At 44.3% G+C, this 25173-nt stretch overlaps 2 protein-coding genes across 3 annotated transcripts in view; both read left to right on the top strand.

Annotated features, from left to right (window-relative positions):
- Positions 1–19357, top strand: part of LOC139479787 (uncharacterized) — a 100572-nt gene extending 81215 nt beyond the window's left edge. The window contains exons 63-73 of the mRNA XM_071262658.1: positions 163–324; positions 2080–2233; positions 3920–3986; positions 5416–5503; positions 6988–7169; positions 8630–8809; positions 10017–10149; positions 14607–14681; positions 15527–15656; positions 15955–16093; positions 18047–19357. Of these exons, the coding sequence (XP_071118759.1) occupies positions 163–324; positions 2080–2233; positions 3920–3986; positions 5416–5503; positions 6988–7169; positions 8630–8809; positions 10017–10149; positions 14607–14681; positions 15527–15656; positions 15955–16093; positions 18047–18193 (1457 nt within the window). The 3' untranslated portion in view covers positions 18194–19357. The remainder of the gene's footprint in view (positions 1–162; positions 325–2079; positions 2234–3919; positions 3987–5415; positions 5504–6987; positions 7170–8629; positions 8810–10016; positions 10150–14606; positions 14682–15526; positions 15657–15954; positions 16094–18046) is intronic.
- A 5148-nt stretch (positions 19358–24505) lies between these two features.
- LOC139478795 (ankyrin repeat domain-containing protein 29-like) overlaps positions 24506–25173 on the top strand; it is a 43018-nt gene continuing 42350 nt past the window's right edge. For both annotated transcript variants that reach the window (XM_071261423.1, XM_071261421.1), the window contains exon 1: positions 24506–24635. In XM_071261423.1, coding sequence (XP_071117524.1) covers positions 24624–24635 — 12 coding nt within the window. In that variant the 5' untranslated portion in view covers positions 24506–24623. The remainder of the gene's footprint in view (positions 24636–25173) is intronic.

Genomic DNA, 25173 nt, shown 5'->3' with positions numbered 1-25173 from the left:
GGTAAGTATATAGTACACCGATGACAACCTCCACAACACCGTCCTCACCACGACCACGGTAAGTATATAGTCCACCGATGACAACCTCCACAACTGTGTCAAGATCATCAGCATTTGCATGTAACTGTTGTCAGTGTCAGACATTCAGAATGTGTGTTTCAGGCATGGCTCCCCTCCAATGTGACCGACTCTTCCTTTTGTCCAACTTCTTCTCCAGGGACGACATGCGCACCTTCTACGTCTATGAAGGAGCCTTTTCTCACATCAGCAACAAGTACAGCTACAGGAACAGAGACTCTGTAACTCTAGTTACCGACCCCCAGTGTACGTGTGGTGGGCCACTTGCTCCTCGCAGTTTTTGTTTTTGTTTGAGCTTCAACATATTAAGTTTCCCTCTGGCCTTAACTTTGATCACGTAAGCTGTGGAATGAATATCCAGATGATGGCTTCAACCAATTTAGATTACTTTGAGCCAACTTGTGGGCAGTCCATATGTCAGGTTCAATATTGAACCAATTCCGGGAATAATGAAGAGTTGAAGGTGCCAGAACTACCCTTGTGACCAGTGCACCAGTCTCCAGTAGCCCAGTCTCCAGTCCCCCAGTCTCTAGTACCTCAGTCTTCAGTGCCCCAGTCTCCAGTACCCCAGTCTCCAGTACCCCAGTACCCCAGTACCCCAGTCCCCAATACCCCAGTCTCCAGTGCCCCAGTTTCCAGGACCCCAGTTTCGAGTGCCCCAGTCTCCAGTACCCTAGTCTCCAGTACCTCAGTCTCCAGTAGCCCAGTTTCCAAGTACCTCAGTCTCCAGGACCCCAGTCTCCAGTGCCCCAGTCTCCAGTACCCCAGTCTCCAGTGCCTCAGTCCCCAGTACCTCAGTCTCCAGTCCCCCAGTCTCCAGTACCCTAGTCTCCAGTACCCCAGTCTCCAGTACCCCAGTCTCCAGTCGCCCAGTTTCCAGTACCTCAGTCTCAAGTACCTCAGTCTCCAGTACCTCGGTCTCCAGTACCCCAGTCTCCAGTACCCCTGTCTCCAGTACCTCAGTCTCCAGTACCCAAGTCTCCAGTACCCCAGTCTCCAGTGTCCCAGTCTCCAGTACCTCAGTCCCCAGTACCCCGTGAATAATTAGGTTGTTAAAGGATCCAGAACTACCCTGGACTGATTACAGTTACACAGACAGACCTTGGTGGACAGGAACCAACGGCTGTTGGTATATATTAATGATATCTCCTAAACGGTGATCGACCATGTGTTCCCTTTGCTGGTAACCATCCCCTTATGTTCTAGCCAAGGTCCACATACGTTTTACAACAAATGTATGAAGCAATATGATTTGTCCTGTCAGATATTTAGGGTCTGAAAGCCAGACATGAAACCATTTCTGAACATTCAGGGAGCGTGTTTGTACGGATTGGACACATACTTAAATACCACAATGAGTTTATTGGAATCATTTTGCTAAGTAGTTAGACGGCATGGAGGCAAACTGTTACTCAAAGTGAGCGCTTAAAACTGACTTCAAGGTGATACTTGTTGCTTTTGATTAGGTTTTAATAAGTAAACAGAAACAATGTTCATTTTTGTCCAATAGTCGTCAAACAGTAAAAGGGTCACGGGAACTCACACAGCCATGTTTTCAGGTTGACAAAAAGGTAATATTGTAATATTTTCATGTCCAAAAGCGGACGTTTAACGGTAGGCGTCCAAAAGAACTATTGTCACGGGCTCAATCTTTTCCTACCCTTTGTGTTCGCGCTCATGTCATTTAAACTACGGTTACCCTATTTTCCAACCTGAAGATGGTAGAGTTACTACAATAATAATAAGTAGAAGAAGTCCGTTTATTATGCGGCATTCCATTCAAGTGAAAGCTCATGGCGCTATATTATTATATCCTCTTCTGTGAACCAGTGTGATTTTCATCCTCAGTTTTCTTGGGAGCATATGACCCAATCATGAAGTTCATTTTCATTATATGCTTTCCGTAAATGTGACGATTATTTATTTTAAATCACAACGAAGCTGACGAGTAGAACGTAGTAGCAGGAAGGAATAGTCGTTATCTGTGTCGTGATGTTGCAGTTAGCTTGGCGGAGATTGCCGATAAGCTCCGCTGTAATAACAGCCACGTGCAGGTGATGTACAAGACGGACCTGCCCCGACGCCTCCACTACGCCAACAACGACAGGATCGAGGGGATCTACCTTGACGTCGCTGCCAATTGGACAGCATCGAGGTACACGCCAGTTTAAAAAAACCAAAACACCAGTTCTCTAGTCTCCAGTCTCCAGTACCTCAGCCTGCAGTACCCTACACCCCCTTACTACCGTCGCCTGTACCCAACACCCCAGTACTACCGTCTCCTGTACCCTACACCCCAGTACTACCGTCTCCTGTACCCTACACATTAGTACCATTGTCTCCTGTACCCTACACCCCCTTACTGCCGTCGCCTGTACCCTACACCCCAGTACTACCGTCTCCTGTACCCTACACCCCAGTACTACCGTCTCCTGTACCCTACACATTAGTACCATTGTCTCCTGTACCCTACACCCCAGTACTACCGTCTTCTGTACCCTTCACCCCAGTACTACCGTCTCCTGTACCCTACACCCCAGTACTACCGTCTCATGTACCCTACACCCCAGTACTACCGTCTCCTGTACCCTACACCCCAGTACTACCGTCGCCTGTACCCTACACCCCAGTACTACCGTCTCCTGTACCCTACACCCCAGTTTCTACTGTACCCTACACATTAGTACCAGTGTCTCCTGTACCCTACACCCCAGTACTACCGTCTCATGTATCCTACACCCCAGTACTACCGTCTCCTGTACCCTACACCCCAGTACTATCGACTCCTGTACCCTACACCCCAGTACTACCGTCTCCTGTACCCTTCACCCCAGTACTATCGACTCCTGTACCCTACACCCCAGTACTACCGTCTCATGTACCCTACACCCCAGTACTACCGTCTCATGTACCCTACACCCCAGTACTTCCGTCTCCTGTACCCTTCACCCCAGTACTACCGTCTTCTTTACCCTACACCCCAGTACTACCGTCTCCTGTACCCTACACCCCAGTACTACCGTCTTCTGCCACCTACACCCCAGTACTACCGTCTTCTTTCACCTATACCCAAGTACTACCGTCTTCTTTACCCTACACACCAGTACTACCGTCTCATGTACCCTACACCCCAGTACTACCGTCTCATGTACCCTACACCCCAGTACTTCCGTCTCCTGTACCCTTCACCCCAGTACTACCGTCTTCTTTACCCTACACCCCAGTACTACCGTCTCCTGTACCCTACACCCCAGTACTACCGTCTTCTGCCACCTACACCCCAGTACTACCGTCTTCTGTCACCTATACCCAAGTACTACCGTCTTCCGTCACCTACACCCCAGTACTACCGTCTTCTGTCACCTACACCCCAGTACTACCGTCCCTTGTACCCTACACCCCAGTACTACCGTCTTCTGTCACCTACACCCCAGTACTACCGTCTTCTGTCACCAACACCCCAGTACTACCGTCCCTTGTACCCTTCACCCCAGTACTACCGTCTTCTGTCACCTACACCCCAGTACTATTGTCTTCTGTCACCTACACCCCAGTACTACCGTCTTCTGTCACCTACACCCCAGTACTACCGTCTTCCGTCACCTACACCCCAGTACTACCGTCTTCTGTCACCTACACCCCAGTACTACCGTCTTCTGTCACCTACACCCCAGTACTACCGTCCCTTGTACCCTACACCCCAGTACTACCGTCCCTTGTACCCTACACCCCAGTACTACCGTCCCCTGTACCCTACACCCCAGTACTACCGTTTCTAGTAGTTTTATCTCCAGTCTCAAGTCTCGATTAACCCAGCCACCCAATGTGTTGTCTGCTGCAGATACCGCAACAACAGATATTGTTCTGGTGGAACTCACGGGTACGACAACATCGACAGAACCATGCATGTAAGTAACCTCTGGTTAGTCTCTAGTCACAGCTGCCCTGCACTGCCCTCTTGTTAGTCTCTAGTCACAACTGCACTGCACTGCCCTCTAGTTAGTCTCTAGTCACAGCTGCACTGCGGTGCCCTCTACGTGGTCCCTAGTCACGGCTGCACTGCGGTGCCCTCTACGTGGTCTCTAGTCACAGCTGCACTACACTTCCCTCTACCTGGTCTCTGGTCACGGCTGCACTGCACTGCCCTCTAGTTAGTCTCTAGTCACGGCTGCATTCTACTTGGCCTCTAGTCACAGCTGCACTGCAGTGCCCGCTATTTAGTCTCTAATCACAGCTGCACTGCAGTGACCTCTACATAGTCTCTAGTCACAGCTGCTCTGCAGTGACCTTTATATAGTCTCTAGTCACAGCTGCACTGCAGTGCCCGCTATATAGTCTCTAGTCACAGCTGCTCTGCAGTGCCCTCTATATAGTCTCTAGTCAGAGCTGCACTGCAGTGCTCTCTACTTGGTCTCTAGTCACAGCTGCACTGCAGTGCCCGCTATTTAGTCTCTAGTCACAGCTGCACTGCAGTGCTTTCTATATAGTCTCTAGTCACAGCTGCTCTGCAGTGACCTCTATATAGTCTCTAGTCACAGCTGCACTGCAGTGCCCGCTATATAGTCTCTAGTCACAGCTGCTCTGCAGTGACCTCTATATAGTCTCTAGTCACGGCTGCACTGCCTTGCTCTCTACTTGGCCTCTAGTCACAGCTGCACTGCAGTGCCCGCTATTTAGTCTCTAGTCACAGCTGCACTGCAGTGACCTCTATATAGTCTCTAGTCACAGCTGCACTGCAGTGACCTCTATATAGTCTCTAGTCACAGCTGCTCTGCAGTGCCCGCTATTTAGTCTCTAGTCACAGCTGCACTGCAGTGACCTCTATATAGTCTCTAGTCACAGCTGCACTGCAGTGACCTCTATATAGTCTCTAGTCACAGCTGCACTGCAGTGCCCGCTATTTAGTCTCTAGTCACAGCTGCACTGCAGTGACCTCTATATAGTCTCTAGTCACAGCTGCACTGCAGTGACCTCTATATAGTCTCTAGTCACAGCTGCACTGCAGTGCCCGCTATTTAGTCTCTAGTCACAGCTGCTCTGCAGTGACCTCTATATAGTCTCTAGTCACAGCTGCTCTGCAGTGAACTTTATATAGTCCACTAGTCAGTCTCTGTTCACAGCTGCACTGCAGTGTCCACTAGTCAGTCTCTGTTCACAGCTGCACTGCAGTGTCCACTAGTCAGTTTCTGTTCACAGCTGCACTGCAGTGACATCTAGTTAATCTCTAGTCATAGCTGGCATTATTCTGGTTCATGCTCATCTGAAATCTCGGGTGTGGCCATGGAAGAACAAAATTGACAGTAAAATAGTTGTTCTTTTATTCAATTCTGTTTGCAGGCACTATTCTTGGCATATGGCCCAGCCTTCAACATCAACATAACCATCCCTGGCTTTGACAATATCGAAGTATACAATATGATGGCAGGTAATGACAATATTGAAGTATACACAATGATGGGAGGTAATGACAATATTGAAGTATACAATATGATGGGAGGTAATGACAATATTGAAGTATACGATATGATGGGAGGTAATGACAATATTGAAGTATACAATATGATGGCGGTTTATGACAATATTGAAGTATACAATATGATGGCAGATAACGACAATATTGAAGTATACAATATGATGGGAGGTAATGACAATATTGAAGTATACACAATGATGGGAGGTAATGACAATATTGAAGTATACAATATGATGGCGGTGTATGACAATATGGAAGTATACAATATGATGACAGATAACGACAATATGGAAGTATACAATATGATGGAAGGTGATGACAATATTGAAGCATACAATATGATGGAAGGTAATGACAATATTGAAGTATACACAATGATGGGAGGTAATGACAATATTGAAGTATACAATATGATGGCAGGTAATGACAATATTGAAGTATACAATATGATGGCAGATAACAACAATATTGAAGTATGCAATATGATGGCAGTTTATGACAATATTGAAGTATACAATATGATGGCAGGTAATGACAATATTGAAGTATACAATATGACGGCAGATAACAACAATATTGAAGTATGCAATATGATGGCAGATAACAACAATATTGAAGTATACAATATGATGGCAGATAACAACAATATTGAAGTATGCAATATGATGGAAGGTTATGACAATATTGAAGTATACAATATGATGGCAGGTAACAACAATATTGAAGTATGCAATATGATGGCAGATAATAACAATATTGAAGTATACAATATGATGGCAGATAACAACAATATTGAAGTATACAATATGATGGCAGATAACAACAATATTGAAGTATACAATATGATGGCAGATAACAACAATATTGAAGTATACAATATGATGGCAGATAACAACAATATTGAAGTATGCAATATGATGGAAGGTTATGACAATATTGAAGTATACAATATGATGGGAGGTAATGACAATATTGAAGTATACAATATGATGCGGATAACAACAATGTTGAAGTATGCAATATGATGGCAGTTTATGACAATAATGAAGTATACAATATGATGGCAGTTTATGACAATATTGAAGTATACAATATGATGGCAGGTAATGACAATATTGAAGTATACAATATGATGGCAGATAACAACAATATTGAAGTATATAATATGATGGCAGTTTATGGCAATATTGAAATATACAATATGATGGCAGTTTATGCCAATATTGAAGTATACAATATGATGGCAGGTGCGTTCCTGGCCGAGTGAGAGGTGTGAAGTGAGGGGTTGTGTCTTGTTGGTTGTGGTGCTGAGGCACCAGGCTTGACAAGGAGATTGGGAACGACAGATGCATTATATCTTAGCATGGACCCATCAGTAGAGTGGTTTGTTATTAGCACCGTCAATATGGAGAGGTATAAGCTTGGCTACATTGCAGACGTGCTGGGGATAACTGCAGCCCCCAACAACGGGACACATGGGTCGCTGAATCCCATCCTCCTGTCACCTCCAAACATCACACGCACCGCAGGAACTCCCTATCTGAATGTGTCTGAAGTGGATGAAGCGGATCTCCTCAATATCAGCTCCGTCTGTAGCTGCCCTCTGTCAGCCCAAGAGGTGAGGGGATGGAAAGTGTGTGACTGGTGGAGTGGGGAAGTGTGGTGTAGTGGAGTGGAGTGAGTGGGTGTGGGATAGTCTGTGTGGTGGGGGTGGGGGCGAGGAGTGGGAGACACAATGTGTGACTGGTGGAGTGGGGAAGTGTGGTGTAGTGGAGTGGAGTGAGTGGGTGTGGGACAGTGTGTGTGGTGGGGTGGGGGGAGGAGTGGGAGACACAGTGTGTGACTGGTGGAGTGGGGAAGTGTGGTGTATTGGAGTGGAGTGAGTGGTTGTGGGACAGTGTGTGTGGTGGGGTGGGGGCGAGGAGTGGGAGACACAGTGTGATAGTGGTGGAGTGGGAAAGTGTGGTGTAGTGGAGTGGAGTGAGTGGGTGTGGGATGGTCTGTGTGGTGGGGGTGGGGGCGAGGAGTGGGAGACACAGTGTGTGACTGGTGGAGTGGGGAAGTGTGGTGTAGTGGAGTGGAGTGAGTGGGTGTGGGACAGTGTGTGTGGTGGGGTGGGGGCGAGGAGTGGGAGACACAGTGTGTGACTGGTGAAGTGGGGAAGTGTGGTGTAGTGGAGTGGAGTGAGTGGGTGTGGGACAGTGTGTGTGGTGGGGTGGGGGGAGGAGTGGGAGACACAGTGTGTGACTGGTGAAGTGGGGAAGTGTGGTGTAGTGGAGTTGAGTGAGTGGGTGTGGGATAGTGTGTGGGGTGGGGGGAAGTGGGGGGATACTGTGGGGGGTGGGAGGAGGAGTGGGAGACACGGTGTGAGAGTAGTGAAGCGGGGAAGTTTGGTGTAGTGGAGTGGGGTCGGTGGGGGACGAGTGGGGAAGTGTGGTTTAATGGAGTGGAGTGAGTGGGTGTGGAATAATGTGGGTGGGGAGGAAGGAGTGGGGAGGGGAGACAGTGTGAGAGTGGTGGAGTGGGGAAGTGTGGTGTAATGTAGTGGAGTGAGTGGGTGTGGGATAGTGTGTATGGTAGGGGTGGGGGTGGGGGGGGGGCGGGGCGAGTGGGGAAGTGTGGTGTAGTGGAGTGGAGAGGGGGGGTAGTGGGTTCGGTGGGGGACGAGTGGGGAAGTGTGATGTAATGTAGTGGAGTGAGTGGGTGTGGGATAGTGTGTGTGTATGATGGGGTGAGTGAGTAGGTGGGGGGAGAGGGGGGGGGGGGGGGGGGGGCAGCGTGAGTGGTGGTGGGGTGGAGTGTGCGGGAGTGCAACTGAACATCAGGCCCACCTGATCAGAAAAGTTGTATTTTTTTTAGGTGAGGTGAGATATGAATAGAAAATCTTGATGTGATATTAAGCACAGCCTTCACACTGAATTTGATGCTGCTTACATACATTATTGTTTGTTTCAAGAATAATCATTTGAATCGTTCCTGTCCACTTTTTTAACTAATTATTTCAGATCTCTTTTTGAGTTGCATAATCTACACACCAGTAACGAAGCTATTAACTATTAACTACTTCTAATACTCCAGGCGTACATGTTAAGCAGTCAGCTGATGACACCTGTCGCGATACACCTCCCCTTCGGGCGTCCCTCCCTGCAGCATCCAATGATGGCAGTCCACCTCCTGGAACAGTCCAGCTTCGTGGCCGGATTCTCCTCCCAGGTCCGACTACCGCTGTGGGTCTCCTACACAGTCACACAGAGCATGGTAGGTTGTGGGTCTCCTACACAATCACACAGAGCATGGTAGGTTGTGGGTCTCCTACACAATCACACAGAGCATGGTAGGTTGTGGGTCTACTACACAATCACACAGAGCATGGTAGGTTGTGGGTCTACTACACAATCACACAGAGCATGGTAGGCTGTGGGTCTCCTACACAATCACACAGAGCATGGTAGGTTGTGGGTCTCCTACACAATCACACAGAGCATGGTAGGCTGTGGGTAGGCTGTGGGTCTCCTACACAATCACACAGAGCATGGTAGGTTGTGGGTCTCCCACACAATCACACAGAGCATGGTAGGTTGTGGGTCTACTACACAATCACACAGAGCATGGTAGGTTGTGGGTCTCCTACACAATCACACAGAGCATGGTAGGTTGTGGGTCTCCTACACAATCACACAGAGCATGGTAGGTTGTGGGTCTCCTACACAATCACACAGAGCATGGTAGGCTGTGGGTCTCCCACACAATCACACAGAGCATGGTAGGTTGTGGGTCTCCTACACAATCACACAGAGCATGGTAGGTTGTGGGTCTACTACACAATCACACAGAGCATGGTAGGTTGTGGGTCTACTACACAATCACACAGAGCATGGTAGGTTGTGGGTCTACTACACAATCACACAGAGCATGGTAGGCTGTGGGTCTCCTACACAATCACACAGAGCATGGTAGGTTGTGGGTCTCCTACACAATCACACAGAGCATGGTAGGCTGTGGGTAGGCTGTGGGTCTCCTACACAATCACACAGAGCATGGTAGGTTGTGGGTCTCCCACACAATCACACAGAGCATGGTAGGCTGTGGGTCTCCGCCGTCATATAGCTGGAATATTGCTGAGTGCGGCGTTAAACAACAAACCAACCAACCAACCAACCAACAAAATTGATAGAAAACAGGTGTTCGACTGAGCTGAGGTTAATTTTTGCTATGTCACGTGACTTCCATTGACTCGCAAAAGACGTGTTGCTTTTTGCTTTGAAGCGGGGTATATGAGATTTATTCCCCCGCTGAGAAATTGATTATACAGTATTTTATCAAGATCACATGGACCAATAAGATCTAATCATTGTGACATCGAGGTATGACAGCTGGCTATATTCCTCAACAGTATACTACAGCTGTGTATATTGCACAACTGTGTACTACAACTGGGTATATTCCACAACTGGGTATATTCCAGCTCCCTCAGGCTGGGACGGGTTCCCCGTACACCAACTGCAGTCTTCCCGACCCACGCCTTGCCACGCCCACCACCTGGTCATGCGACACAGAGGCACCTGGAAATACATCCTATGTGTCTCTGATACCTCCAGGTTGGTAACCATGGTGACTGCATTGATTATGTTTGCATAACTTCTTTTTCATAAGCCTGATATTTGTAGGATTTTGAAATCCGGAAAATGCTCCTGTGCGTCCCTGACTTATCGTGGTAAATATTATATAAAAGCAAACAAAGAATGCTTTTTGCAATAGAACAATATATTACTAACCATGAAACATGACTTCATCATGACAAGTCCTTCGCAAACGTCAGGGGCGGTCGGGTAGCCTAGTGGTTAAAGCGTTCGCTCGTCACGCCGAAGACCCGGGTTCGAATCCCGACATGGGTACAATGTGTGAAGCCCATTTCTGGTGTCCCCCGCCATGATATTGCTGGAATATTGCTAAAGGCGGTGTAAAACCAAACTCACTCACTCACTCACTCACTCGTAAACGTCATCTCAGGATGAAAGTGGCGTGGGGTCAATTGTAGTTCACAAGTCCGTGTCGGGTATGACCACCACAACAAGCTGTGACACACACTTGACAAGGCAGCCTCATTAACGACAAAAGATGGTTGCGGAAGGCTTTGTTACAACTCCTCGTGTTCACCTAACCCTCTGTGTAACTATGAACACTAATGGTTGCAACTGCCACCCTAGAGTTGCATCCGCGACTAGTGTTAACTAGTGTGCACTAAGGGTTGATGCCATGCATACATCGTGCAGTTGCAACCCTTAGTGTTCACATGTTTCAGATAAGACGTGGAACCAGTTTTCATGACACACGTACCTTATAAAGTAGATTACAGTTCAATAATTCGCTTTCTGTGTTGAGAACATTTACAAAAATGCCCTGTTATTACTATTTCGTGTATCACTGCTCAAAATACTCAAAATATGACACTTTGTGATTTTGTTTTGAAATATAAGAAACATTTTTAAAATGTGTAATTAATTTTTAAATGCGTGTAGATCATTCTTAAACCATACCCATCAATCTGTTCGTAATTATAGCTGCAACCCAAAAGTTTGTTCACCTGCTTTTGATATTACTATATTATTTCAAATAATAACAGTCCTATTCATATAGCCATAATTAAGGAGACGGGTCTGCTTCTGGCTTTTGTCAGGAGTTTTTGTAACTCATGTGCTAAAAGTCTTGTTACCAAATTTCCGAAAAATCTTTCGTTCAAATTTCGCCAGCTTTTGACGGAAATCGTCCAACAGTCACGATCAAGCAAAGGTGAAAACATTTACAAAATCTTTTCACCAACTTTTCGAGTAAACCGTCATTTTATGTTTCACGAAACTTGGCAAACGTCATCTCCCCCCTAAGGATGAGAGCCCAGGGACTTTAAACAGAAGGTCAAGGTCACGAAGAGGTCGAAACTTTCGGAAATTTATTGAAATTGTATCTCAGAATGTTAATGCGTGCCTGATTGGTTTCTGCAGACATGTTTATGTATTTTACATGAGAAGAAGGCCACTGAAAGATCACTCTAAGGTTATCCCAGTGTTTCAAATCTTACCAACCTCTAAATAAAACTAATGGGTATGTTTTCATGAAACATGTTATCTCTATACTAAAGTTGCGGGCCTACTGAATTTTGACGAAAATTGGTCTGAAGGTCAAAGTCATACAGTAATTGAAACTTTTGGGCAAAAATCTCTTTGTTCGAATTTTCTCTCTTTTCGCTTGTCAATAATTAAGCAACATGCAAACTGACCGAGTCGCGGAAAGGTGGACTGCTTCAGTGTTTTTGGAACAAACACCGTTTCTTGTTGAGCTTATTTCAAAATGTTTTCGATGAAATATGCATAAATCATTTACGTTCACCATACAAAAGTGAGGGCTTCATCTTTATGGTAGTACTATTTTGGCAAAGCTTGAAAGAGGCCGTGATAAGATCTTTTTTTTAAATCGAATCCTTGAATCCTTTGACAACTATTTCTTATTTGGGTAAAATATTTCACTTATCCTGCTTTCTGCCAAGAACTGAGCATAATACAGGAATGAAAAACATTGGGATCATTATGCAACAAAAATCTAAAATGATCATTTTCTGTTTTTGAACCATTCCTTACTTCAAATTTGTTCTGCAATATGTTGGTTAATGTGGTTCACGGCCTCATTTCTGGAGATTACTTTACTATCAAACCGAGAAAACGGATAAGGAAAGGGTTATCGGGAGCAAGGTTATGCTCAATTGATGAAACATCAAATAACATGAATTTAAATGGGTTTTCAGAAGTAGATGAACAGACTTTTGGGATGCAGCTGTATCAGAGTATATGGGCCCTAGTTACGGTTAGTGTTAATTGTGCAATCCACCGTTAGTGTGCGAGTCACCATAGGAACACTACGGGCTGCAGTAGGAACCCTTAGTGTTAACTTTTGAAAGAATGTGTAATTTTTACCTCTGTTTTCCAAACCAAATCCAATCTTAAAACTGGTTTTCAAAAATACAAGAATTGCATAACTTTCTAGACAGACATTAGATCAATTCGGGCAAACCATCACTAGCAGTTGCAAATGTAACTATTTGTGTCACCGTATAAACACCAGAGGTTACAGCATCAGCTTCGTTCAATGGCCCATATTGATATAATCTCTCTGTTGGGAATGTTATTGCAATTGTGTTTTGAAAAACAAATTATAATGAAATTTGTTTTTGGAAAATAAACTAAACACTGTACATTCATATCAAAAGGTAACACTGAGAGTTGATGATGCAACCCCTAGTTTTCATATGGTGACACTGGGGTTATATTTACAGCTGCTAGTGTCCATTTGCCAAAAAGGATCTAATATCTGTTTTTTTAAAACATGTTTGAGAATGATATTTGTTTGGGAAAATAAATATCCATGTGGTGGCCCTAGGGGTTACATGTGCAGCTGTTAGTATTCATGTAATGCTTAATCTACGCAATCTGAGATCGAGACAGAATTTGGTTTGTGTTAGTCAAGCCCTAAGCTTACTTATCATGCTTAGGGTTACAACATAACAAAACTTCTAACAGAGTATTAGCCTTGGCCATCGCTAGCCCCATTTCACAATGGTATTCTCTAACGTCCCTTTGTGATGGATAAAATATTTAAGGAAGCACTCATAAAATATCCTTACTTATTCCTTACACATAAATTATATCTTCCAAAGGTTAGATTTAAAGATTTTTCGTATTCATTATGTAACTCGTGACCTTGGCCTTAGATCGTTGATGTAACGTTTTTAGTGTATTCCTCATTTGGTAGTTAGAGTGTGTGCAATCTGTGCATTGAATTAGGAGAAAAACATACTGTGTGTTCAATGTAGAGCTAGGTTACCTGTAGATTTAACCGCGCTAACCGAACCGAACGCGCAACGTGAGGTTTCAAATGATAAATTTCATCAAATTTCATCATTTTTGGACTAAAATATTACATGTAACAAAAAGGTCCCTTAAATGCCAAACTGAAAGTTTTAGTGACTTTGGCCCTTAGATGCCCCAAACTAATCAATCCGACTCCCTTGGGTTACACATATGGTATACAAAGTTTTAATGCTAGGATCATTTGCATGAAGAAGCTGTTGCATAAACATAAGCGGCAGGAGCGAACAAATTCATTGAAAAAAATGAAATGAGTCCGTTTTCATGTAACTGCTTATCTAAATACACGTACAAGCACAAACACTTCCATATAATCTGTGTACACACCAAACCCACACCGTCCTCCAACCCCACCTTCTTGAACGCTGCCATCCCCTCTCACTTTAAGCGTTGCAGTTGCAACCGTTAGTGTTCTTTGTTACAGTAAGGACTAGGTGAACACTACGGGATGTAACAAGGCTTGTAGGATGTCATTCCAGATCTGGACCAAGGCTTTTCGCGACCCGTGAAGATCCGGGGTAGAATTGATCTTTCGCAACTCATGCTTGTCGTGAAAGGCGAGTATGCTTGTCTTAAGATGCGACTAACGGGATCGGATGGTCAGACAGGCTGTCTTGATTGATGCATGTCATCGTATCCCAATGGCGTGGATCGATTTGCATGATGTCAATCACTGGATTGTCTGGTCCAGACTCGCCGTCATATAGCTGGAATATTGCTGAGTGCGACGTTAAAAAAAGAAACAAACAAACAAACAAACCACACGTTGTCACAGCTGGACCAACGTCACCAGTTGGTTTGGAAGTCGGTGTAAACAAGGCTGCATTTCATCCTAACAGGTTCGATGGGCGACAGATCTGGCGAAACAGCAGCCCAAGGGAGTGTGGGGGTCCAGTGAAATCTGTGACACCTCAACGATTTATTATGGGGTTGAATTGACTTGGCGCCGTGTGTGAATGTGTGACGAAGTCGTACTCATGGGATTTTATGCACGCAATGACCGGGATGCACGTGCAATTTCTAAGCGTTTCTAAGGCAATTATATTTTATGTGATGTTTTATGATGCACGTGAAAATTTACCGTCTGTATTTAAAACTCATTTCGTCTTCTTTTCTCACGTGTAACATTACCTGTTCAGATTTCCACTTACCTGGTGATCTGACGTACCGGCTGTCGACATCCATGGTGCCAATGCTGGAAGGTTTTAGTGCAGGTACCAAGCCAGGGACAGGTGTACACTTCATTAGAGGATGTGTATTTCTGGAAGCAATATTGAGAATTTGCAGATGCTTTGAAAACAGTAAGGTGAGGTGAGGTGAAATGAGGTTTAACGTCGCGTCCAAGATTATTGCACTTATATCGCGACGTGCATGCACGTGTGTGTGTGGCTGCTTGTACTAGTCCGGACTGATGACGATTTTAGTGTTATGGCACTGAGAAACCATGCCGCAGTTTAACATGAATACCCCACTCAGACACAGTTTACTGACTCCGAGCCGACCAGTCCTTGTTTTAGCCCCTTAATGCCGAGCGCAAGACAGGGTGGCAACAAGTCCCTTCTTTTAACGTCTTTTGGTATGACGCGGCGAACCCGGACCTTCTGTTCTCCAGGCTGGACGCTCTACCACTAGACCACGGAGACGGTCCTGAAAACAATAACCTAAACAGGGTTAACCTTGTTTCTCACTTGTCTCATGGAAGAAGTCAATATTGGTATACATCATCTCTCAGCTGTTGTGCTAGTCTGTCATACAGACCCTGAAATAAATATATCCACTACAACCTATAATGTTTAGCAAGTCTATAATGATTAGCAAGTCTAGATTACTGCAGTAATGTAGAAAGTCTCTGGGCTCCTTTTATAATATTTTATAACTATGATTTAACAAATGTTTTTGCTGTAAAATATGTTCATTTCAGAAACTAGATGTTAGTACTGTCGTGCTTGCTAGAATATGCCAAACATACCATTCCAATAACAACTAACCTCTGTATGCACATTCAGTTTTCAGCGCTAATCGAACATGTTAGATGCAACGATTGATTTCTACTCGTCAGGTATTTGGAGTGAGCTGTATGGACGTGTTCGGAACTGGACGGAGACATATGGCGCGGCTAACATCATTAGTGGGCCAATATTTGACCACAGTCACAGAGGACATCCGGATGTAACGAACATTGTAAATGGGTAAGAATTGAGTGAGTGAGTGAGTGGGTTGGTGTGGGGGGGGGGGGGGGGGGAGTTGAGTGGGTGAGTGAGTGAGTGAACAATGGTTGGTTTGTTAAACGTGGTTAGATTTGTATTGATATGTATTTGAATATCGTATATTTCGTAATGACATTCATTTACACAGCTGAAAGCTATAACCACTGACACCTCGTCCCGACTGATAATGGTGACCGACGTGTAGACAGGGACAATACAGTCGCCATTACTGAACTGTGTTTATCCAGCCCAACAGCCTACTCAGGTGTGTATTTTGCAGATCCTCTGGTATTCCCTCCGACTACTTCACAATCATCAGCCAGTGTGGATCTGGTGTGACCCGTCTAGACACCTGTAGAGATCCTCATGTTCTTGCCTTTATACTTCCCCACCGACCGTCCTACACCTTCAACTGTCAGGTCAGTATACTTCCCCACACACCGTCCTACACCTTCAACTGTCAGGTCAGTATACTTCCCCACTGACCGTCCTACACCTTCAACTGTCAGGTCAGTATACTTCCCCACACACCGTCCTACACCTTCAACTGTCAGGTCAGTATACTTCCCCACACACCGTCCTACACATTCAACTGTCAGGTCAGTATACTTCCCCACACACCGTCCTACACATTCAACTGTCAGGTCAGTATACTTCCCCACCGACCGTCCTACACCTTCAACTGTCAGGTCAGTATACTTCCCCACACACCGTCCTACACATTCAACTGTCAGGTCAGTACACTTCCCCACCGACCGTCCTACACCTTCAACTGTCAGGTCAGTACACTTCCCCACACACCGTCCTACACATTCAACTGTCAGGTCAGTATACTTCCCCACACACCGTCCTACACCTTCAACTGTCAGGTCAGTATACTTCCCCACCGACCGTCCTACACCTTCAACTGTCAGGTCAGTACACTTCTCCACAGACCGTCCTACACCTTCAACTGTCAGGTCAGTATACTTCCCCACACACCGTCCTACACATTCAACTGTCAGGTCAGTGTACTTCCCCACACTCCGTCCTACACATTCAACTGTCAGGTCAGTATACTTCCCCACACACCGCCCTACACATTCAACTTTCAGGTCAGTATACTTCCCCACAGACAGTCCTTCACATTCAACTGTCAGGTCAGTATACTTCCCCAAAGACCGTCCTACACATTCAACTGTCAGGTCAGTATACTTCCCCACACACCGTCCTACACATTCAACTGTCAGGTCAGTACACTTCCCCACCGACCGTCCTACACCTTCAACTGTCAGGTCAGTACACTTCCCCACACACCGTCCTACACATTCAACTGTCAGGTCAGTATACTTCCCCACACACCGTCCTACACCTTCAACTGTCAGGTCAGTATACTTCCCCACACACCGTCCTACACCTTCAACTGTCAGGTCAGTACACTTCCCCACACACCGTCCTACACATTCAACTGTCAGGTCAGTATACTTCCCCACACACCGTCCTACACATTCAACTGTCAGGTCAGTACACTTCCCCACAGACCGTCCTACACCTTCAACTGTCAGGTCAGTATACTTCCCCACACACCGTCCTACACATTCAACTGTCAGGTCAGTACACTTCCCCACAGACCGTCCTACACCTTCAACTGTCAGGTCAGTATACTTCCCCACCGACTGTCCTACACATTCAACTGTCACGTCAGTATACTTCCCCACACACCGTCCTACATATTCAACTGTCAGGTCAGTATACTTCCCGAAAGACCGCCATACACATTCAACTGTCAGGTCAGTATACTTCCTCACACACCGTCCTAAAATACAACCACTGTGTCCACATAGCCATTAAGCACTCGACCGCCTCCGTGGTCTAGTGGTAGAGCGTCCGCCCGGAGAGCAGAAGGTCCGGGGTTCGATCCCCGGCCGCGTCATACCAAAAGACGTTAAATAATGGTACTTGTTGTTACCCTGTCTGGCGCTCGGCATTAAGGGGCTAAAAACAAGGACTGGTCGGGTCGGAATCAGTATACTGTGTCTGAGTGGGGTATTTATGTTAAACTGCGGCATGGTATCTCAGTGAGCTAGCACTATAAATCGGCATTTGTCCGGACTAGTACAGGCAGCCACACAAACACACAAACGTACCTGCACGTCGCTATATAAGTGCAATAATCTTGAACGCGACGTTAACCCCATTTCACCTCACCTCACCATTAAGCACTCCATATAGCCATTAACCGCTGTGTCCATATGGCCATCAACCACTGTGTCCATATAGCCATTAACCACTGTGTCGTTATAGCCAATAACCACTCCATACAGCAATTAACAACTCCATATCTGATCTGTCCATGCTGTTGGTGCGTGATACGAAACTCTCTTCTATTCCAGAATGCAACTCAATACCTGTTGGAGAATGAAGTAAGAGTGCGAGATGTGGAGCTCCTCACGGGGCTAGAGTTTTTCACCAACACCCCTGTAGAGAGCTCTGCACAATTACGGACAGCACTGCCACACACCTTATGGAACATGAGCTGAACTCATGATGTCACCCATGTGATACTGCAGTGTCAGAGAAAATCATAAGTAAAATGTATGATCGTTAACATATGTCGACATTATTTTTATATTGTCCCAGCATTGAAATCTCAATCCTTTTTTACCTCTTTTTTTAGATCACACAATTTTTAACTGTGCATTTTTCACAGCTACAATGATTTGTCACAAACTGCCGGTGCCCAAAGGGTGTGGAGGATTGCATAACGTGTAGCAATTCATAGAATCTTAAAACATGATCAGATATAGGTATGTACATATATTGATTGACTGAGAAATTATATAAGTAGGCTGATAATTCCTTCCATTTTCTGTCGAATCTATTAATATGATTATTTTTCATTGCGATATTTTTTTTCTGTTTTACATACCCCTTTCAATAATTTTATGAAAAAAGGAAAGCATAATGGAGTTTTCTTTATGTCTTAAGTAGTGTGAATGTTATGTTATTGACTATATACTATTGATCATTCGTCTAATCAATGTTTCATCATAACAAATTCATTGACAAAACCCATATAGCTGTAACAGGAAATAGAGCGGCATGCCCTTAAAGAGGGGTGGTGTAAGAACTCAACTGACAATGTCAATACCGGGTGTGGCCACCACTTGTGTTGATGCAGGCGAGACAGCGGCTGTGCATTGAAGACAACCTAAGATTGACCCAACTGCTAGCATTACCAGCTGGTTCGGGTCCTGTCATGGGCGTCGCTCTGTCTTTTCCCAGACGTGTTCAGTGGGAGAGAAGTCTACAGAAACAGCCAAACAAGGCATTTCAAAATGTTTTACATTGTGTGGGCGGGCGTTATTCTGATGCAGCGTGACGTTACGTGCCCTTCCACAAACGGTAGGGCATGATCTCGAACGATGCCGTCGCGGAAGCGTACGCCATCCTGATTGCATTGTACAATTGTGAGCTCTGTTCTCCCATGAGTTGTGATACTAACCCATACCATTACACTTCCACGCCAAATCTGACAACGTTGAGTTACGCAAACGTCGCGAAAGCATTCTCCATGACGCATGTAGGTCCTTGCACGACGATCAGAGCTGTCGAGATCATGGTTTTCGTGCTGACGTAACGTCACACAAATGTCGTAACTCCATACTTCATCCTGGGTATGATGTTATCTACGACTGTCGTAACGCCATACTTCATCCTGGGTATGATGTTATCTACGACTGTCGTAACGCCATACTTCATCCGGGGTATGATGTTATCTACGACTGTCGTAACTCCATACTTCATCCTGGGTATGATGTCATCTACGACTGTCGTAACTCCATACTTCATCCTGGGTATGATGTTATCTACGACTTCGTAACTCCATACTTCATCCTGGGTATGATGTTATCTACGACTGTCGTAACTCCATACTTCATCCTGGGTATGATGTTATCTACGACTGTCGTAACTCCATACTTCATCCTGGGTATTATGTTATCTACGACTGTCGTAACTCCATACTTCATCCTGGGTATGATGTTATCTACGACTGTCGTAACTCCATACTTCATCCTGGGTATGATGTTATCTACGACTGTCGTAACTCCCACAATGGCACTCCATGGTGCTTCTGAAACATTTTATCAAAGGGTTACATTCATTCGGCTACAATAATTACAACCATCCAAATGTCACATGTGTTTTTACCAGTTACTTATAATATTTAAACAGATTTGTATGATATTGCAATATATAATCGTTATATAATCGTATATATATCGTATATCGTATATCGTATATATATATATAGTCTATGTTTTGTGCTTATGTATTGACCAAGATAAGAGAAATAAAGATGACTGAAAGCCTCCTCTTCCATTATTGCCGGATAACGTGCTGAGCATCTGAGTTTGCACACATGTGTTAGCATAATACCATCTTTCCCGAGGCAAGGGAGTTAACTAACTTTTAAAAGTCCAGTACCCATCCTTGCCGAACAAGGCTGGCATGTCTGGGCTCGATTCAAGCACCGCCAGTGGCTATTACGAGTATTACGAGTTATTATAAGGCTCTCCTATTGTGCAAACAGATTCTGCTTCTCATTTCACAAACAAAATGGCGGCGCCTAGTCAAGACGATCTGATCGATAATCAAGGTCTATGGTGTTAAAAGAATCGGGTCTTACTTCGCATCACATCACATCACGGGAGCACATTGATTAAAAACGTGAAACTATTTGTAAAATATCTGCTGTCGCCAAGTTGGCGGTACACATGATTTGCAAATCCTGCAATCAACCGAAATCTGCACGACCGTTGAAGAACCGGATGTCGATTTCGTTGCGCGATTTTAATTGGACTATGCATAGACTCATTAGTCCAGCCAAAATTCCATAATTCCAGTCTAGTTCGGCAACGGTGGAAACTGGACGTTTACAGTAAGTTAACTCCCTTGCCTCGGGAAGATGGCACACTACTGACCTCTGGGTACTGCATTCAGGAAACTGCTCTAACGTAACTGATCTCAAGATACTGATACCATGATACTCACCTTAAGATACGGACTACAAAGTACTGACCTCAAGACACTGGACACATAATACCGACCACATTCTACTGACCCCAAGACACTGGACACATAATACCGACCACAAAGTACTGACCTCAAGACACTGGACACATAATACCGACCACATTCTACTGACCTCAAGACACTGGACACATAATACCGACCACATTCTACTGACCTCAAGACACTGGACACATAATACCGACCACATTCTACTGACCTCAAGACACTGGACACATAATACCGACCACATTCTACTGACCTCAAGACACTGGACACATAAAACCGACCACATTCTACTGACCCCAAGACACTGGACACATAATACCGACCACATTCTACTGACCTCAAGACACTGGACACATAATACTGACCACATTCTACTGACATCAAGACACTGGACACATAATACTGACCACATTCTACTGACATCAAGTTGCTGACCACAAGACGCCGACCTTAGAATAATGTATACACGATACTGACCTCAAAATAATGTATACACGATATTGACCTCAAGCCAATGTATAAACGATACTGTCATCAAGATAATATACAAATGCTACTGACTCAAGATTATGGACACACCATACTGACCCCAAGCTAATGTACACGTGCTACTGACCTCAAGACACTGACCTTAAGATAATGTACACACCATAATGACCTCATGATAATGTACACGATACTCACCTCAAGATAATGTATACATGATGCTGACCTCAAGATAATGTATACATGATGCTGACCTCAAGATAATGTATACATGATGCTGACCTCAAGATAATGTATACATGATGCTGACCTCAAGGTAATGTAAACATGATGCTGACCTCAAGGTAATGTATACATGATGCTGACCTCAAGATAATGTATACATTATGCTGACCTCAAGATAATGTAAACATGATGCTGACCTCAAGATAATGTACACGATACTGACCTCAAGATAATAGATACATGATGCTGACCCCAAGATAATGTATACATGATGCTGACCTCAAGATAATGTATACATGATGCTGACCTCAAGATAATGTAAACATGATGCTGACCTCAAGATAATGTATACACGATGCTGACCTCAAGATAATGTATACATGATGCTGACCTCAAGATAATGTATACATGATGCTGACCTCAAGATAATGTATACATGATGCTGACACCAAGATAATGTATACATGATGCTGACACCAAGATAATGTATACATGATGCTGACACCAAGATAATGTATACATGATGCTGACCTTAAGATAATGTATACACGATGCTGACACCAAGATAATGTATACACGATGCTGACCACAAGATCATGTACACACGATGCTGACCACAAGATAATGTATACATGATGCTGACACCAAGATAATGTATACATGATGCTGACACCAAGATAATGTACACACGATGCTGACCTCAAGATAATGTATACACGATGCTGACACCAAGATAATGTATACATGATGCTGACACCAAGATAATGTATACATGATGCTGACACCAAGATAATGTACACACGATGCTGACCTCAAGATAATGTATACATGATGCTGACACCAAGATAATGTATACATGATGCCGACACCAAGATAATGTACACACGATGCTGACCTCAAGATAATGTATACATGATGACACCAAGATAATGTATACCCAATGCTGACCTCAAGATAATGTACCAATGATGCTGACCTCAAGATAATGTATACATGATGCTGACCTCAAGATAATGTATACATGATGCTGACCTCAAGGTAATGTACACACGATGCTGACACCAAGATAATGTACACACGATGCTGACCTCAAGATAATGTACACACGATGCTGACCCCAAGATAATGTATACATGATGCTGACCTCAAGATAATGTATACATGATGCTGACACCAAGATAATGTATACATGATGCTGACCTCAAGATAATGTAAACATGATGCTGACCTCAAGATAATGTATGCATGATGCTGACCTCAAGATAATGTACACACGATGCTGACCCCAAGATAATGTACACACGATGCTGGCCTCAAGATAATGTACATGTACTACTCGCCTCACGACACTGAATACGTGATACAGGCCCCATGATTCCCTAAAAAATAAACTTACGTGTTATGTACAGTTCACAAAGTAATGGTACACATATCTATCATCTAATAATCAGTTTCATTGATCAGTGTGTCGATACATTTTGACAGCCATCCTTCAGTATCAAGAACCTGACATGGGCGGCTGCAGTTTGCATAACTAGTTGAAGCGGTGGTAAAATCTGCTATTGTTAGCTTGGCAACATTGACTTCTACATAAAATTTTGAAATTAAAATCTAATCATAAAAGGTACTTATTAAGTACTTGATACCAGCAAGGACTCCGTTGAGGGTCCTCTTGTTAACTTATATGCCTAAATACAGTTACCAGTTATTATTTGGTTTAAAAGCTTTGACCGGGTTAGTTATAACGAAATTTCTACCATTGCACTTTTTTTACAAACTCTAGCTCAAAATTAAGACCGTAAAGGTTATTTGTATAATTATTTGCCGAGATGGATTAATGCTAGAGGTAATGGGAAAGTGGGAAAGATGTGAAATGCTGTTTAACATCCCAATCTATGGTAAACCAGCCATATGGCATGACATCACAGCACAGCCAAGGTGGTAAGGCTCCATTACAAAATCTCCCAAGCATGACAGTATTATCCCAGAATTACTTTCATCTCCAACGCACCAGCGTAACCTGCAGCAAAGCTTATGTTTAGACATGATCTGAGGCCTGGGGCAAAAATAGCACAGGGGATTAAACAAAATATTCAACCTGCTGTTGGCGTGACGTTGGAGTGTGGGGAACACGTCTAGCAACAAAATATCCCAAACATTATCATCTCCGTAACCATCAAATATCTCAAATGTGGTATTAGTTGACAAACCAACAATAAAGGTACAACTGTCACCAATTATGCTACCAATTAAAGATCAGGCCTCCAGTGTCTATTTTTATAAACAAGTCCCACTTGTGCAAATAACTGGAAGACTGTCAGTCTGGTCCATTCATGCATAAAGACCCGTGAAGATCCGGGGTAGAATAGGTCTTCAGTAACCCATGCTTGTCGTAAGAGGCGACTAACGGGATCGGGTGGTCAGATTCGCTGACTTGGTTGCTGCATGTCATTGTATCCCACTTGCGTGGATATAATGTCAATTACTGGATTGTCTGGTCCAGACTCGATTATTTACAGACCGCCGTCATATACAGGTAGCTGGAATATTGTTGATTGCGGCGTTAAACAACAAACATTCATGCATATGACGCAGTCCAACAGGCCTGTCATCTGCACGTGCATCACAACAGTGGCAACATTATTGCTTCTCTTTTACATCATAAACGTGATGCTGTGCAAGGACAGCCGTATGAACCAGTATACATGACAACCACATAGCAGCCATAGTAGCACAAAATAACGAGGTTGACAATATACATATTAGTTGTTTTACTGTGGTTGTTATGATGCTTGTCGACTTCTCCCACGTGATAATGCGTATCTTTTATTATTATTGGTGATATCACCTCGCTAATGCAGACTGCCTCATCAACATACACCAATCATGAAATATCCGATATAGGTTCTACAACGTTCTGAAAACAGCAGCATGCAAGCCCGTCGGCACTTAAGAAACCCAAGAACCTTAACCGACATCAGAACGGGCGCCCAAGGTTTTATCACTTAGTAAAGCCTGTTGCTATTTATAGTTTCTATCTATTTCCGCCGCTAGTAGACAAGCGCGAGTGGAGAAGTGAATACCTACTCATTTATATACGCTGCTCGGATGGAGCCCCTTTTGTGTGTGGATATGCTACATCTATCGTGAAAACAGCTCACTATAACAACCTTCAGCATGTCTCTTAAGGTAAGACTTGTTGCACAATGCATTACTAAGCACCTTGTGCAACATTGTCTCGGAGTTTATGCATCGCGTACCAGTGATGTTGGGACGGTTGTTGGGTGTTGAACATACACTATATGCACCGCCGTGCATGGGAATCGATGGGGGGTGGAATATATTTGTTATTATATATTTGGGGGTTCATAATCACGTTAGCAACCCTATCACATATCATATCAAAGTGAAAACGAAAGCGTGGCATTTGATCCAGCATGTCAACAACACAAATGACAATGGTGAACATTCCCTGTATCGTCTGCCGCGATGACAGCAGTGTATACCAATGACTGACATATGCCGCCTGCTCTGTGCCTGTGCACGGGGACTGACGACCAATTTACGCTCTCGTGACACCCAACGCTGGAGTTGTCGTTTACAATATATACGCCAGTAATATTCAAGGCATATTTTAAAAATAAATATTTAGAAGTAGTTTTGATCAAAGACGTATATATATCTATATATCTATTTGTTGTGATGAAAGGAACAGACACTAATCATG

Source organism: Haliotis cracherodii, unplaced genomic scaffold (genome assembly GCF_022045235.1).
Source record: "Haliotis cracherodii isolate W230 unplaced genomic scaffold, xgHalCrac1.p SCAF_4, whole genome shotgun sequence".
NCBI classification, from domain to species: Eukaryota; Metazoa; Mollusca; class Gastropoda; order Lepetellida; family Haliotidae; genus Haliotis; species Haliotis cracherodii.
This window is presented reverse-complemented; position numbering and strand designations above follow the sequence as displayed.